Raw genomic sequence first — 16,909 nt, 5'->3', positions numbered from 1 at the left:
TGGTGCCCACCTTCTTGACGTCTCTCTGTCAGAGAGAAGCATAACCAAGGTCCCTTAGCTGGAGTGGACTGGGGTGTAGCTGGGGTCAAAAGCAAGCCTCAAATTCCACATTTTTTGATAAGCTAAAAAGTAGTAAAAGGGAAGCGCTGAGCTCTGAGCGCAGAGGCCACAGGCGGTCTGAGCTGTGGCCATGCCCCCGACACCACCTCCCAGATGCGTCCTCCTGAGGTCAACAGAGTCTCGGAGGCGGGGAGGAGCTCTCTTCTCATCTTACAGCCGGATGGAGCTCACACTGCAGAGGCCAGGGTGCGCGACCTGTATCTGACTTTGAGACTTGATTGCACGCGTGGGTCCAGGGTCATCCCGGGGAGCAGGAAGGAGAGGGGCCTCCAGGTAGCAAGTCAGAGGCAGCTCAGGCAGGTCCGGACCTCAGCCTGCTGGCCAGGAACCGCTGAGGGCCCTTCACCCCTGCACCTGGGAAGGACCCGATGGAAAAGCTGCCACGTTCCGCCAAGTTCAGACTTTGAATCCTGTTGGCCTGGCCAAGGCCAGGGATCCTGGTTGGAGAGAACCAAGCTGGCTGCGGCCAGGGCCAGCTCAGAGCAGCCGGTTTTGGAAGCACCGATGGCCCATAAAGTCCTGGGAATGGAGACGAGGAGCTTTGCTGGTGAGAAATGGCTTGTCCTTCAGCCCTGGCGACTTCTCCTCCTGAACTTGGCATTTGCTGCACTTCTGCCTCTCGCTCCTGCTCTCTGCTCGGTGCCCCAGGAGAGTCAGCGACAGCCACCACCACGGGGCCTTTCCTCAGCCGCACCTGTTGTCCTGCCTGTGGCCTCGACCCCCATTTTAAAGCTGAGCCCTCTCTGGCCCTCCCCTTGCGCCTCTCCGCCATGGCTCTTCCTCTGACCCTGCAGACCACTACTCTATGCCAGGGTCCTTGCCCTGCCCACCCGGGGGGCTCTGACCTGCTCCCGCCTCTTTAGCCGCTCTGCACGGTCTCCCCCTCTCCCAGCCCCTTAAGCCTGTTCTGAGATCGCCACCCCACACCTGACTCCTGCGTGTCCCAGCCCCTCAGCATTCTCTGCGGTCATCAAACCATCCTCCGTTTTGGTCCAGGTCTGTCCCCTCTGCTCAAACATCTTGACGGTTTCTTGTGTCCTTGAGACCACGATGTCCCTTGGGGTTGGATCCTGACCCCTTTCCTGCTGCATGTCTAACCTCCTGGGGGCCCCACAGCTTCTGGTCCAGACTGTACAACATTGCTACATCATCTACATGGCAGTGAACATGTATGCGACACCACTAACACATACCCTGTTAATAGCGTCCTCCACACTATTATTAGAACAATAACAATGTCTCTTATAAATACGCATCAGTTCAGGGGTCTGCTTCCCTGACAGGACGCAAGGTCCTTCAGCCCAGTCTATCTGTGTCCTTACCCCTGAGCCCACAGAAGCTGCTTCATAAAGGATAACGAGGGATGGGAGCCGAGCCAGCCCGCTGCGGGGGAGGAGGAGTGAATTGCCAGGGGAGGGAGCACAGAGCAGCCGCAGCTCCTGCCTGCAGACACCACACTCCTGCTAAGACCCAGCACCCATGGCCGGCCCTGAAGTGAGGATCAGGAACAAAATCCTCATAAGAACAGAGATTACTAAGATGCAATCAGAAAAACAAATCAATACGATTAGGTGAACCGACTAGAAATATCAATGGAGACAACTCAGTAATACAAGGCTGGTCCCTTGATAGCATCCACTGGGCGTCATGAAAATCGGAAGGTAGACGCTTATGCAGCGGCAGCCGTCCCGGGCACAGCCCACTCGGCAGTGCCAGGGACAGCAGGGCTGAGGAGGAATGAGCTCATCGGCCCCACTGTCCTTGTAGAGGCCTCTGCCTGCAGACGGCCCCCCACCCCACAAAGATCCAGGGCACCAGGCTGTGTAGGGCTCCAGATGCGTCCCACTAAAGCTGCCCAGCCAGGACTGCCAGGGCTGCGGGCAGAGGGGAGGGGCCCCCCGGGCCTGGCACCGTCCTGGCCCACGGAAGCAGCTCCGGCACCAAGGCAAAGAGAGACGCATCCACGTAACGTGCCGAAATCACCTTCAGTCCCAGTCTGAGGCAGTGTGACAATCTGTTCTGGACGAGGCATGTTTGACTAGCACACGGCCCCCCGGGAGAGCCAATTTTCGGGAAAAGGAAATCAATACAAAGCCTCAGCGGTATGTCTTGGGGACGGGAGACACGATTACGCTAATGTTTATTTCATTAGTTCAAGAAACGGCCGTCCAGAATCCTAGCATGTTGTTAGACACCTAGGAATGGTTCTGAATTATTTAATCTGGAGAGCCGTCCAGGGGCCGGGGTCAACGAGCAAGTCCCTTTGCTGCCACCATCTGCAATGGTTTTACAGACTCTGACCTGCCAGGTAACAGAGACGCACGCTTCCTTTCGCCTTCGTCATTTGGGCGTGGGCAGTGGGCGAGATGTCCCCTGGTGTTCACTTTCTAAGATGCAGACGCCACTGGCGACAGTCAGACTGTCCGGGCTGCCTGCCTTCATTCTGGAAACGGGGGTGTGAGTCCCCCTACACCCCGCCCACCTCACCTTGAGGTCCGGGACCCCGTAGCCCTTCTTGAGGGTGATCTGGAACACGTCCAGCGAGCTGATGTAGGCGGCCAGGCGGGAGAGGCTCTGCTTGCCGCTGCCGCCCACGCCCACCAGCAGGGCGTTCCCCCGGGGCGACTCCAGGATGCGGTTGATCCGGCAGACATGCGCCACTGCATCTTCAAACAGCACCTGCAGGGGCCGGATGCGCCTCAGCCCCTCTCCTGGGGGGACTCGCTTTCCGTGGCCCAGAACCTCATCTTCCCCCAGCAGCACTCGCCACGGATCACGCGGCCCCGGAGCGCCACCAAGGTGTTCCTGCTCTCAGCTCAAGCCCCACTCACCAAGTTCATGACCGCGTTGACCTCGTTGTAACTGTCTAGGACGTCCACGAGGAGTTTGTTCAGTTGAGCCCCGTCGGTTACCGGGAGGTATTTGGGATCGCCGATCCCTTGGGTAAAGTGGCTGAAGATATTTGGTTTGGCAAATAAAAGCTCCTCACTAAGATCCTACACATAAGGGATAAAATACTTCTGTTGTTTGCCTCCACAGGCATGGCATGGACACACCACGGACACGTGCGGACACAGTAGCCCTAGCACCCTGCCAGGGTCCTCAGGAGGCCAGGCCGCATCTCCAGGGGCCCAAACCGTTGTTTCCAGGAGCCCTGCAGGCATCTGGGTAAAATTCCCTGGTGGGATGGTCCGTCTCCATTGCATGAGAAATCAACTGATAGCCCAAAAGAATGAGTCCACCAAGTGCACCCAGGACACACCAGCAAGAGCCCAGGGACCCACGCAGGGCCTTTCTTCACCCCTAGTGGATGGAGGAAGGTCGTCACACCTGCCCTACCGAGGGGCTCGACCCTTCTCGCTCAGACACACACCCACATGACAGTCATTCCCGGGGCCCCAGCGTGGTCCTTCACATCCCCGCCTGAGGGCTCTTCCAGGAGGGGGAGGTTTGCATTGGCCCCAGACACTCTGCCCACTCGAGGCTCAGCAGAGGGACCTGGTGGCCTGACTTACATCAAAGAATTTCTTGGTGGACGCGATGGTGATGCGGCGCAAGGTTTCCTGGTCTTTTTCGTCAACCATTTTGTCTCCGTACACTCTTTCAGCTTCATGCAGCCAGAGGCGGACGAGGTCAAGCGGGGTTTTCAAGATCTCCGCTGTGGAGAATAAGAGCCCCTGCCCCAGATGCAGGATGGTCAGCGACTTCGGCTGGGTTAGGAGGCAAGCCGCCCTCGGCTGTGCGTAGGTGACACAGGAAAGTGGTCGTTTCCTGGGGAGTGGGCCACCGGCTGGAGGGTGTGTCTGTGGCTGGAGAGATGTGGGGGAGTATTCCTCACAAGAAAAGGTTAAATGTTTCATCCTCTAGTGGGATGGATGGTGGAGAAAGGACAAGAGAGGGTAATCACAGGGGAACCAGACTATCAAAGGCCTCAGAGCAGTGGGTGACAAGCGTGGGCTCTGCAGCCAGCCTGCCTGGGTCCGGTTCCGGCTTGGCCGTTCACTAGCCAAGTGACCCAGGCAAGTCCAACAGGTGCTTACTGAGGGCCTGCTACGTTCTAGAACTCTCCAGGGCTCTGGGAACACAGTGACAGCAAGACAGACCCTCACTTTATGGAGTCTGCAGTTTAGTAGATGTAACCACGCAAACAAAACAACATGGTAAATTATACACTGTGATTGCTATGAACGACATAAACAGGGGCCGCCGAGAGCGGTGTGGGGACAAGGAGGAGCCTCTGGAGGGCATGGCATCTGGGCTGACACTTGAAGTGGGAGGAGGTGGGCATGACTCAAACTCCCTGAGCCGTAGATTCTCTTTCTGTAAAACGGGGATGTAAGAGCATTAGGGGTTGCTTGGAGGAGAAAGTGGAGCTCTAAGTGGCCAAACCCAGTGCCAGGCTCAGACTAGATAGCCAATGAATAAGAGAAAACAGCATCCCTATCACCCCCATCCCCATCATCATCGTCATCATTATCACTCTCACCATCAGCAGCATCCTCCCCATCTGTCACCATTACAGTGACATTACCATCACCTCGCTATCACTATCACCACCACCATCATAACCATCACCATCATCACATCATTACGTCATCGTCACCACCACCATCATCACCATCACTGTCGTCACATCATCATTGCGTCATTGTCACTGCCATTATCATCACTGTCATCACTGTATCCCCATCAGCATGTCATCACCATCACCATCACTGTCTCCCCTCACTGCATCACTACCATCATAACCAATCCCATCACTATCTCCATCACTAATGTCACCACCATCACTGCATCTTCACCGTCATGTCAGCAGAAACACCATCATCATTACTGTCATCATCACCGTCATCATCCCTGGCATCAGTCCACAGGTGACTTCGCTTTCTCTCCTGAGAGGCAGAGCAGGAGAGCACCTGTGAGTCAGGGACTCAGCCAGAAGGTGGCATGATGTGGAGCTGAAAAGCAGTTACCTGGAAAATGTTGGCGAGGTCCCTGAGGTTGAAGATGTAATGAAACTTAATGGCCGTGGGAAGAAATGTTGTTGCGACTTTCTGATGCAGGGCTGTTATAGGAAAGAGACATCGATTCTTATACTCTTAATGGCCTCAGGAAGTGCAGAGCTGAAGGTATAGTTTCTAAGGCAAATGGACTAGGAGCCAGTGACAATTTCAGTAAGAAATCTGCAGAGCTGAAGAGGGAGGAGGTTTGCGGCCCTGGTGACGTGTAAATCACTTCTGTGCACTGAATTGCCTACCCACTGCTCCCCCTCCAGCAATTGGATTTCACAGCATCTTCAGTTGAAAGAGAGAATCATTGAAAAAATATTGATTGAGAAGTATAAATAAAATATTTGCCAAGGGAAAAGAGGAAGCAGCCCTTGGCCCCACAAAGCAGCAGGGCTTACTGACAGGAGCGGGTGTGAGGCTGGCCAGCTTACCCAGCGCTGAGGCCACCAGCTGGCTGCTCATCCTCTGAACCACCAGGGAGGCCGAGCGATAGGCCAGGTGCTGGGACAGGATTGTGCTGTAGATCGCCGTGAGGGCCTCCTGGCCCGGGAAGCTCACGGCAAACACGCAGAAGTGACGCTGCTCGGAGCAAGCACAAGCCCGTGTCAGGCAGCTCTTGGGGACCAGCTCATGGCCAGGCCCTGTTCTTGGGGACCAGATTCTGTCCTCATTGCCTAGTCTTGTAGGCATGGCCAGAATGCCTTGCATGTGGTAGGATCCCATTAAATATTGACCATTACCTGAAACAACCAAATTTACTTGGTGCTCTCAAGAAGAATTTTGGGGGGAGCAAAGGAGTGTCTCAGAGCCCAGGCCTGGGTTTATATTCCAGGTCTCCATCTGCTTAGAGAATTCAGAGGTGAGGTCCTGCCTGGGTGGGGGTGCAGATATAATCCTATAGGTATGTCCCAAATATTGTATCGGACATGCTTATGCTGGACAAATATTTATTGTTCACCTGAAATCCAGATTTGACAGGGTGTCTGTATTTTCATTTGCTGAATCTGCCAGTCCTGTGGCATCCCAGTGCCCAGCTGGCTGCCTCTTGCCACCCCTGCCCCCTGGAATGTTCTGAAAGGTTAGGGAGCTCTCCAGAGAATGTCAGCCTGCAGTCTTGAAGTCACCCATGAAGGCTTTTTATTCTCCTTTTCTCAAGTGACCTACATACCCTGGTGGCTGCAGAATGATTACCACCTACCTGAAGTCTGGGGTCAATGGTGAAGGACCCAGAGGTGGGGTTCATGCAAGCCACGTACTGACAGTTGTGGACATCCTTCAGTGTCAGCTTCTGCCTGTCATACCTGCACGGGGAGACCAGCAATGGTGTCCTGCCCCAGCCCCCATCCCACCCTCAGCAGTGTCTAGAATGTGGCAAAAAAACAAAAACAAAAAAACACCTCAATCCCCCTGCCCCGACAGCCTAGTCCAGCCCACCCCTCCTCTCCGCTGTGGCCCCGCCCCTCGCGGTGGCCCCGCCCACCAGCCCCCGCCCATTGCAGCCCATATTACCAGTGCCCATGGTCCACGTGCTGCCGGATGAGAGTGTGTGGGGCCACGGTCCCGTACTTGTCCACCTCGGGCATGTTCATGTCGTCGATGAAGTAGATCAGCTTCTTTGTGCCCGGTGGCCCGTAGTTTCTCCCCGATTTCTTCTCCAGTGGCTTCTCGAGAACCCCTAGGGAAGGGAGCAGATTGGCCGCCAGTGCCCAGTAGATCTTGGTGGGAGGCCCTACCTGCCCCGAATCCCCAGAACTGGCTGCTGGGGCCCAGGGAGTGGCCCTGGAGGGGCCATTCACCCCCAGGGGTAAAGGAGAGAGTGGTGGACATCATGGGTGGGAGGTAAGGGCTGCAGAAACCCGCAACCCATCCTCAACCCCAGCCTCACCCTGCACCTGACCTCACCCTGTCCCCCGTCTTCATCCTGTCCCCCAGCCTTACCCTGCACCCCGGCCTCATCCTGTCCCCCAGCCTCTCTCTGCACCCCGGCCTCTCCCTGCACCCCGGCCTCACCCTGCACTCTGGCCTCACCCTATCCCCGAGCCTCACCCTGCACCCCGGCCTCACCCTGCACCCCGGCCTCACCCTGCACCCCGGCCTCACCCTGCAGCATGGCCGAGGTCGTGTAGAAATTGAAGGGCACTGCCTGCACTAGGTAGTCGTCGGTGTTCAGGTCCTCCAGCTTGTTCCCCATGAGCACTGACTTGCCCGTGCCTGCATTTCCCACCAGCATCACCGGCCTTGACTTCTCCATGAGCAGATCCATGAAGTAGCGGATGCGAATGGTTTCCGTGGTGTGCACCAGAGAAGCCTGGGGAGTGGGGAGCAGAAGGCGGTGGAGGCGGTGAGGGGGGAGCGGTGACCCTCAGACACACCTGAGCCTCTGGTTTCCACCGCTGACCAACTTGCACACCTGAACGGCTTGTTAAGGCCCCAGTTTTATTTAAAAGGTCCTACTGCTGAAAATCCCTTGCACCTGGACATCCCATCAGCAGGCGTGGGCTGGGACGCGGGGCCCTGCTCCCGCATTGCCAGCACGCTGTCGCCCCTCTGGGGCAGTCACCTGCAGTGGGGCATCAGGGTCCAGCTCAAAGGAGGGCACCTTTTCTGTCCAGGGCAGGAACTTTTTGGTGTCGGGGTCTAAGTAATAGTCGAAGACGGTGCCCTGCGAGGGAAACTTGATCGTCTTGAATTCGCTGACCCACCATTTGCTGAACTCGACCCGATAATCTATCAGCTGCGAGAAAACCAGCAGGTCAAACGCGGCGTGGAGAGACCCGGGCGGAGCGGCCGGGTCACCCCGTGCTCACCTGGTCCTGGAACATGGCCCCCCCGAAGGCCCAGAAGCAGGCGAACACGAAGTAGAGCTCGTACAGCTCCTTGGGGGAGTCAGGCGGCACGGTCTTCTCCGTGAGGAGGCACTCGAGTAGGTACAGGACCGTCTGGATGACCGTGATCTCGGGCACTGGTGTGATCTTCTTAAACCCGACGCGCAGCTTGTCCAGGCACATGGGCAGGTACTTGTCGAAGAGGATCATCAGGTTGGCCTTCTCCGACTGCACCTTGCGCCTCTCGATCCAGCTGCTCACCACCCTGGGGGAGACGGGGAGGTGCCAGGTGAGGACTGGCCACTGTGTTGGGTCTGCCCGGCGTCTCTCCCCTTGGTGAGCACCTCTGGGCATCTCCACAGGATTCTGGCACCCCTGCCTGGTGATGGCAGAGTGCTGGGGCTGTGGGGCTGTGCTCTTTCTCCGATATTCTAGTGATGAGGGTGCTATGAGCCTAGAACAGCTGGGGGGTGTCCTTGCTACCCCAAATACAGCCAATACTGAGCGCAGTAGGGCTGAGTATCAGAGGAGGCTGGAGAGGAGAGAAAGTTTTTATGACATCATTGGGGTGGAGGGGAGAGAAGGCGATGGGAAGGGAAGAGAAAGGAGAGAAGAGTAAGAAAGCAGGAACATCTCATGATATCATCTGGACTCCTGGATCCAGCCATGCCTGAAGCATACCCTGGCGAATTGAGCTGAAAGATTTATTTTCTTCAGTTATTTTGAGTTGAATTTGTCATGTCTAATGGAAGAGTCCAAACCAATACAACAGTTAATTAATTCTGAGGAGCTATGTTGGACTGTCTGGCACACACTGTCTCTGGAGTGGGTTGCAGAGAGGTAGCCCCCACAATGGCAGGGGTGTGGCCTCTGGAGCCCAACTGCCTGGGCTTGAATCTATTCTACTGTGGCCAGCAGAGGCCTAAGGCAAGTTACTCCACGTGTCTGAGCCCTTGGCTTCTCATCTGTAAATGGGAGTGATGATAACCGGTCTGGTATTTTTAAAGCTCAGAGGTGAGCTTTAAAAGGCTGGTCCGTGGTGAGCACTAAATAAGCGCCGGCTAACAGCGTAAGTAGCAGCCAGCTCCCTCGTGGGTCAGTGAGCGCGTCATTTCCAGGACGCCCGAAGTATAAGCAGAAAGCTCATGTCACTAAACCCAGCCGGCCCACCAGCCGCAGCCCTTCTGTGCGTGAGCTCCAGTTCTAGAAGCTCTGCTTCTTCCTGACCTCTGTCAGGACAGAGAATTGAGGGCTAAAAACCTCTGCCTCTTTGCACCCTGGATCATCCAGGACAACAGAAGAAACCTTTATTCAATCTATGTCTGGAAGTGAAACTCAGAGCCCCAATGCTTGGATTAGTTAAGAACCGAATTCCAGCATGCTCGGCCTTCAGAGGGAGACCACTGGCAAGTCTACGTGCAGACTGCTGCATTTGCCTCCTGGTTTTTTTTTGTGTGTTTTTTTTTTAAATATTTTATTTATTTATCTTTAAAGAGAGAAGAAGGGAGGGAGAAAGAGAGGGAGAGAAACATTAACATGTGAGAGAGACATCCATCGGCTGCCTCTCGCACGCCCCTAACCAGGGACCTGGCCCGTAACCCAGGCATGTGCCCTGACCAGGGATTGAACCAGGGACCTATTGATTCGCAGGCCAGTACTCAATCCACTGAGCCACACCAGCCAGGGCTGCCTTCTGTTTTGATGGCGTTTATGTAAAATTTTACATTTCTCCTTGGTTCGTCAGTGCCTGCAAGCGTGCATGTCGGCTCTGACCTGAAACGCAGGCCCAGAGAGGCACACGCTTGGAAGCAGGTGATTTTCCTGCCCTGGGTTTAGGGGGGCTCCTGCCCTGCCCTGCGAGGGAACTGGTGCGTCAGGCCCTGGAGCCTTGCTTTCCGTCCTCCAGGATGCGCTCTGGGTCTCGGGCTAGAGTCCCTGCTGACCCCTGTGGTCACCTGCGGCAGGGCTGCTCTCCCTCTCAGCTGCTTCTCTCTGCAGCAAAACTCCAGTCCCCTCCTCCTTCCCTATAAAGGGGTCCCCCTTTTGGTCATTCCACTGGGAGTCCCCATAACTCCTCCTGGCTGAAGGGCAAGGAGTCTCTGGGTCCCGCCTCTGCCCACACCTGCTTATGCTCCTGCTCTCTCCTCTCTGCTGCTACTGGTGCCCCCCAAGTGCCCCACATCCCTGTCTTCTTCCTGTCCCCATGTCTTGGCAGCTCCTGCCTGACTCTTTTCCCGTTCTCTCTGCCCGCCCTGAAAACTCTCAGACATGGTGCGGTGGGCAGAATGGTGGCCTCCAAAATGACGTGGGACCTGTGAACGTGACCTTATTTGGAAAGAGTCCCTGTAGATGTGATCAAATTAAGGATCTCAGGGTGAGGAGATCATCCTGGGTTAGGGCAGCCCTAACCTAATGACTGGTCCTCATGGGAAGAGGGGAGTCGGGGTGCACATGCATGCAGAGAGAGGACCACGTGAGATGCAGAAAGGTGATCATGAGAGGCAGAGACTGGAGGGGTGAGTCTGCCAGTCAAGGGGCACCAAGGAAGGCTGCAGCCGCCAGAACTGAGGAGAGACCCCTGGGACAGAGGAGCCCAACCTCCCGACCTCTTGACTTTGGACTCGGGCCTCCAGACCAGGGAGAGAATAAACTTCCGTTGTTTGAAGCCATCCAGCGGGTGAACCTTTTTACTGCAGCGACAGGACACGGTCGCAGTGGGACGACCAGTGTTTCTGGAGAAGACGGCACAGCGGTGCCAGGTCTCCAGGGTCCCCAGCCCTCTGAGGGTCAGGCCAGCACTGGTCCTGTCTCTGGGGGGCCTCTGTGCTCGGGCAGTTCGTCCTGTCAGACCCTGGCCTCACCACATCGCCTCCGTCCCAGCAGACGGTCCCGCTTCCCATTGCAGGGGTGAAGGGGGACCAAGCAGGATGCGCACCGCCCGCTCTGTCCCACGCACAGGCCTGCAGCCCCCCGCAGGTGAATGAGCGCACAGGCTTGCGCACCTCCGACCTGCCACAGTTTGCAGCGGGAGACCCCAAACCCAACTCACGGGTTCCAGCCCAGATCTGTGGGGTTGATGTAAAGGATGCCCGCTCTGGAGACGGTGGCCGGGGTGGCTGTCCTCAGGTGGCTGATCTCAAACACCAGCCTCATGGTGCGGTTCAGCGGGATCCGCTCGTTGCTGGCCAGGGTGAGGACCTAGCGCAGGAGAGGCCGGGGGGCTTTCAGCGGCACGTGAACAGCCATCCTCATGGTGCGCCACAGGGACGCCTCTTAGAACTAGGAGGATGAAGCCAGAGACCCCCGCACCGTGCCCCGCTGCCCCGCAGCTCCCCTATCCCAGCATTTCTCAGTGTCCTTGACACGGGCCCCGCCCCCGCCTGCTGCTGCCCCGGGAGAGTGAGAGCGGGTATCTGGGGGCCATGTAGATTTCACCATCATATTAAGATCACGTTGACCACTCCCCTTCCCCCAGAATTCTGGAGTTCCTTTCTCCACCCAACTGAGAATCATGTTCTTAAGCTGCTTCTTGAAAATTCTTCCTTCCAAGGTATTAGCTGTCCTTTCCACGCTATGCCTCATGAAACCGGACAACAGTGTTTTCATGTCTGCACCGTTCACCCACACTGCAGCCAAAAAATGTCCAGGATGGGACACACGGGGGACTGGGGCACATCAGGGATACATCTCATGACAAAGGAACTGCCCTTGTTTGTAACTTTCTGTGTGGAGCTCCAGACAGACCCCCACCCCGAGTCCCAGTCTGCAGCAGGTTCTGTCTATTGAGTACGGCACGTGGTGATGTGAGCATGTCCCATGTCTCCCCAGCTGTGGCTCCAGGGGGTTAGTTTTAAAATCCAGGAGCCCTCGAACCTTGTTGTCATCCATGACGGTGTTGAGAGATTCTATCCACATCGGGTCTATGTCCCCATCCAGGACGATCCACTTGGGGCCGTCGTGAGTGATGTTGGCCAGGTCCCGCATTATGGTAGAGAAAAGGCCTGTGGATAAGCAGGGCTGGTGTGAGCAGGCGTGAGGCTGGTATGAGTGGGGCTGGTGTGAGCAGGCGTGAGGCTGGTGTGAGCGGGGCTGGTGTGAGCAGATGTGAGGCTGGTATGAGTGGGGCTGGTGTGAGCAGGCGTGAGGCTGGTGTGAGCGGGGCTGGTGTGAGCAGGTGTGAGGCTGGTGTGAGCGGGGCTGGTGTGAGCAGGTGTGAGCAGGGCTGGTGTGAGCGGGCTGGTGTGAACGGGCTGGTGTGAGCAGGTGTGAGGCTGGTGTGAGTGGGGCTGGTGTGAGCAGGTGTGAGAGAGGCTGGTGTGAGTGGGGCTGGTGTGAGCAGGTGTGAGGGGCTGGTGTGAGCGGGGCTGGTATGAGCAGGTGTGAGGCTGGTGTGAGCAGGTGTGAGAGAGTGTGAGGCTGGTGTGAGCAGGTGTGAGGCTGGTGTGAGCAGGTGTGAGGGGGCTGGTATTCATTCATTCATCACAGAAGTTTGCTGAGTGCGCGACATGTCAGGCTTGGAGCAGGGGCTCCGGGTCAGCGGAAGCTCTGCCACCTCTGTGGGGTGGGTCCTAGTGGGAGAGAAACACAAGACACACACACAATAGGAGTGGGGGATCTAGTCACAAAGAGACAGCTGGGCAGGGGGTAGAGAGGAGCTGAGGGGGCTGGGGAGGCCTCTCACGGGGGGATACGGGAGCAGAGGCCTCCCCGGGCTTCCAGTCTTGGAGGGGGACACGTGGCAGCTCTGATGGGGTGCAGGGCGGGTCCCCTGACCAGCAGCGTCAGGACTCGTCCAGGCCTTCCGGGTCCCTCCCTCCGCCTGGACCACGCCTGGCCCCACGCCTGGCGTTCTCACTGCTCTTCCCAAGGACCATCATTGTGCACCACGTGTGTGCGTTCCCCGGGGGCTGGCCCGGCACGGTACCGTCTCAACATGTGCTCACTGCACGGGGCTCGGGGAGCGGCCTGGGACGCCCGCGGGTGCCCCCGCGCAGCCCTTCCCGGGGCCGCTGCTCTCGTTACCATCTTTCCATTCCCGGGTCGCCGGGTTGATGACACCAAAGAGCTCGTCACAGGTGACGGCCTTGGGGTCCAGGTCCACGGCGACGGGCTTCCTCTTCAGGTTCTGGTAGGTCTTGTTGAGAGACTTGAGGACCTGGGCATAGGTGGGGTCGCTGAGGACGGGGCTGCGGGATGACACCCACACAGGCGAGGGGCCCCATGTGTGAATTCGGAACCTAGATTCCCGGCCCTGGGTTTGTTTTGCTTTGGTGACATAGAGGTGCATTTGTGTCCACCAGATGAGGACCTGGGGGATGGCAAACATGCTGTAATTGTTCTTGTCTGCACACAGCGGAGCTGCTGGCCCTGACACCCGCTAAGACCAGGGCAAGTCACATTAGTTTCCTGATGATAAAAGTAATCCATGCTTGGCCCTGGCTGGGTAGCTCAGTTGGTTACAGAGTTGCCCCTGATACGCCAAGGTTGCGGGTTCAGTCCCCGGTCAGGGCACATATAAGAATCAATCAATGAATGCATGAATAAGTGGAGCAACAAATTGCTGTTTCTCTCTCCTCTCTCCCTCTCGCTCTCTGAAATCAATGAAAAAAAAAAAGTAACCTATGCTCACAGAAAAAAAATTACTTATGGGACAAAAACAACCCAAAGAAAAAGATTTTTACGGACATTTGAGGCTGTTTTATATGTATTATGTACATATTCCTTTTTAGTAAATTGGATTCAGACAGCTCCTGCCTTTTAAAAAATAACTCGCTGTGAGCATCTCCAGGCCCTTAATCTTCGGAAATGATCTTTACTAAGAGCATAAGCGTCCGGCCCCGTGGGCGTCTAGCTGAACACTGGCTGCTTCGGGCTCCTCCGGTGTTTGTTACGGGCATTGGTAACAATGGCCCCACACTCTGCGTTCACAGGGCCCGCAGGCAGAGGCAGCAGACAGCCGGGTGGGGGTGGGGGCTGCCCCTGGGGAAGCAGGTGAACCCATGAGAAGGGCCCCTTTTGTGGGGCCAGGGTCCCCTGGCAACTCCTTGTCCCCTCCCCCCTCCCCCCACATCTCAGCTTCCTTCCTGGCCCAGGACGCATTCTGGTGCTGGGGGGTGCTCCCAGGATGCACTGGGCTGGGGTCCCTGGGGCGGGGACAGACGACAGAGGGCAGACCCTCCAGCAGCCCTGCACCGCCACGGGGGAACCCTGAGTGCCCTCTGGGTGGGGGGCCCGGCCAAGCAGGACAGGAGGTGTCGTGCCTGCGACTTGCCGCTGCCTGCGTTCCCGACGACGAACACCGAGTGGCGCACTTGCAGCAGCTCCTCCAGCTGCACGACCTTCAGCACGAAGCTGTCCTCGGCCTGCAGCTTGAGCTCCAAGATGCTCTGCTTGATGGTCTGCAGGCGGGGACGTGGGGCACAGGGCGGGCGCTGGGCACAGGCGCAGAGCAGGCCACGTGCCGGGTCGGGGGGCCTCCGCCCGGGGGGAGATGCCGTAGGGGAGTCGTGATGCTCCAGGCTGGACGCATGTACACGGTCCTCTGCGGAGGCTGCCGGGAGCTCCACGGGTTTGCCGGGAGCCCCTCAGTTCCTCTCAAGGCCCCCAGCACCGAGAGAGGACTGGCCAGGGCAGGAGAGGCAGCTGGTGGCTTCAGGGAGCCGCGGGCGTGTGACCATCGCGGACTGGACAACCTGGCCACCTACCCCGGCGCTGCACCTGCCACTAAGGGGCCCGCCCGACACGTGGCAGAAGCAAGGTCCTGCGCAGGCAGGAGGCCTGGATGTGCCTGGCTCCCAGGCCAGATTCGAGGCCCAGCAGGACCTACCTTTTCAAAATTTGGGTCCCGCTTCCGAGGCACGTCCAGGGCTGGGAAGAGGTCCCCGATCAGCCCCATGAACACGGGCAGGTCGTCAGTCACAATCTTGGGGATGTTGAAGTCCCTCAGCGCCCTCATGAGCACCTGGTCCTCTGCCCGGCTGGGGTCGCCCCGCTTCAGCGAGCCAGCCACCACCAGCACAGACTTGATGGCTCGCAAGCCCCAGTCGTAATGGTCCTGCAGGCCGAGGGTGCGGGTGTGAGTGCGTGTTCCCACGATCCGGCTGGCAGTGCCCACACCCAAGGTGGGTCTGGGGCCAAGGAGGGCCGGCCTGAGTGCAGCCCGCTGCTGGGACATGGGGAACCCTGACCGGGCCGGTCTGGAGGGCAGCCTGGGCCCTTCTCACCCCTCGCGCACCCTGGCTCGGTGGGCCCAGGACAGCGTCACTACGCACCTGCTTGGAGAGCAGCTCTTTGCACAAGGTGTAGAGCGTGATGAACTTCCTGGCCAGGAGGCGAGCCTCCAGGAAGCCCTCGGCCACCAGCATGATCTCGCATATCAGTTCAAAGTCAGGCACAACCATGGCGCAGGGCCTGGGGAGGTCAGCGGGGTCAGCCTTGGCTCCTCTTCCGCCCCGGCCCTACTGGTCCCTCCCCAGCCGAGTGCACACCTCACCAGTGCAGGGGACAGGGGACCACAGCTTCACTGGGCTAGAGGCTCCCAGCCCCCGCCCCTCCTTTTCCTCCGCCTCCTGGTCTTCCTTCGCCCTCCCCACCGGGTGTCTTCAGGCCCAACATTTGCTCTCCTCCACCCTCCTCTGAGTCACCCTGAACCCTGCTTCCTATCACCTCAGTGGGGACCCATGGCCCCAGGAAGACAGAGCAGGAGACACTGTCTACTCTTCAGGGGGCCCTGGCCTGCCAGGTCCTGTCTGACACGGGGGCCCCGTCGGCACCCGTCTTCTCCCTCCAGGCTCCGCCTGCCTCTGCCCCTCGCCTGGCACGGCTCCCCCTCCCACCACGCACCTGAACAAGGCCTTCAAGTTCTCGGGCAGCTCCGTGCGGCCCGCGTACCCAGGGTTCATAGTGATGAAGATGCCGACGGTGGGGATGAGGTGTATCATCTCCCCCAGGAAATTGAACGTTTTTTTCTTGGCCCGAATGGCATCCTGGACGCACTTGACCTAAACCGTTGACACACAGACATGTCCACGTGGGAACGACCAGCTCCCCGGCGTTGAAGCATGTGATTATGCATTTGCAGAGGCCCCTTCTCCTCCTGGTCTCTGTGTACATTAAACTTTAAATTTCGAGACAATCGGAGATTCACATGCAGGTGTAAGACAGGGTGCTGAGGTCCCACGGGCCCCCACCCAGCGACCCCACACTGTGCTACAGCATCATCACCTGGACACGGACGTGGACAGTCAGCACATGGACGCTTTGTCACTGAGAGGACCCTCATGTCACCTCTACAGCCACACCCTCCTCCCTCCCACCCAGCCTCTCCTTGACCTGCACAATCCACATCAGTAATTCTGTCATTTCACGAACGCCGCTAAGGGGATCGTGCGTATGCCACCTGAGATGGGCCTTTGTCACCAGCAAGATGTCTCAATACCCCACCAGGCTCTGTCCCTTGTCTTTGCCTCGTGCTGTACCAATTCCGGCTCTCTTATGAGTCCCGTTCCCGCCCTGGCGGTGACAGACGACAGCCACCTGCACATCAGGGATCCCAGTGCTCGAGGAGGCAGCTGCAAACCTTCCAGCCACCACGCGAGGGCGCCCCACATCCACAGCTAACAGCTTTAAAGGCCTGACCACCAAAGTCTCGGGGACTCTCCACTCGGGCCAGGGCGGGGGACTGAGCACTAGGGGCGGGACCCCTTAGAATTCCTCGTGGCGTCACCTCTGCAGGAGGCATCTCTTTACCTTCTGTTTCAGATCTTGCTCCTTCATTCCAGGCAACAAATATTAGTGCCTGAGAAGGCTCTACATAAGGACGCTGGTGCCTGACTTTGGGGGGACCAGTAACTCCGCTACTGCACTGGGGTTGGGGGGGGTCCCCAAGGCAGTGGCCAGAATGACTGGCGGGTCCTGCAGAACTGACTGCCCCATTCTCCCTTTGGCTTACTGGCC

At 57.8% G+C, this 16,909-nt stretch overlaps 1 protein-coding gene across 1 annotated transcript in view; it reads right to left on the bottom strand.

The window, feature by feature from the left end:
• The window catches only part of DNAH17 (dynein axonemal heavy chain 17), a 91,938-nt gene that overhangs the window by 29,451 nt on the left and 45,578 nt on the right, over positions 1–16,909 (bottom strand). The window contains exons 37-53 of the mRNA XM_090291852.1: positions 15,797–15,954; positions 15,226–15,364; positions 14,781–15,008; positions 14,215–14,352; positions 12,977–13,109; positions 11,828–11,955; positions 11,004–11,152; positions 7,937–8,219; positions 7,690–7,863; positions 7,230–7,437; positions 6,639–6,804; positions 6,328–6,430; positions 5,561–5,708; positions 5,094–5,185; positions 3,636–3,797; positions 2,952–3,116; positions 2,608–2,799 (exon numbers count right to left, since the gene is read on the bottom strand). Coding sequence (XP_090147978.1) covers positions 2,608–2,799; positions 2,952–3,116; positions 3,636–3,797; positions 5,094–5,185; positions 5,561–5,708; positions 6,328–6,430; positions 6,639–6,804; positions 7,230–7,437; positions 7,690–7,863; positions 7,937–8,219; positions 11,004–11,152; positions 11,828–11,955; positions 12,977–13,109; positions 14,215–14,352; positions 14,781–15,008; positions 15,226–15,364; positions 15,797–15,954 — 2,766 coding nt within the window. The remainder of the gene's footprint in view (positions 1–2,607; positions 2,800–2,951; positions 3,117–3,635; positions 3,798–5,093; positions 5,186–5,560; positions 5,709–6,327; positions 6,431–6,638; positions 6,805–7,229; positions 7,438–7,689; positions 7,864–7,936; positions 8,220–11,003; positions 11,153–11,827; positions 11,956–12,976; positions 13,110–14,214; positions 14,353–14,780; positions 15,009–15,225; positions 15,365–15,796; positions 15,955–16,909) is intronic.

The sequence above is a fragment of the Furipterus horrens genome, unplaced genomic scaffold (assembly GCF_987537825.1).
Source record: "Furipterus horrens unplaced genomic scaffold, mFurHor1.1.pri manual_scaffold_11, whole genome shotgun sequence".
NCBI lineage: Eukaryota > Metazoa > Chordata > Mammalia > Chiroptera > Furipteridae > Furipterus > Furipterus horrens.
The sequence above is the reverse complement of the archived record's forward strand: the minus strand, read 5'-3'. Positions and strand labels throughout refer to the sequence as shown.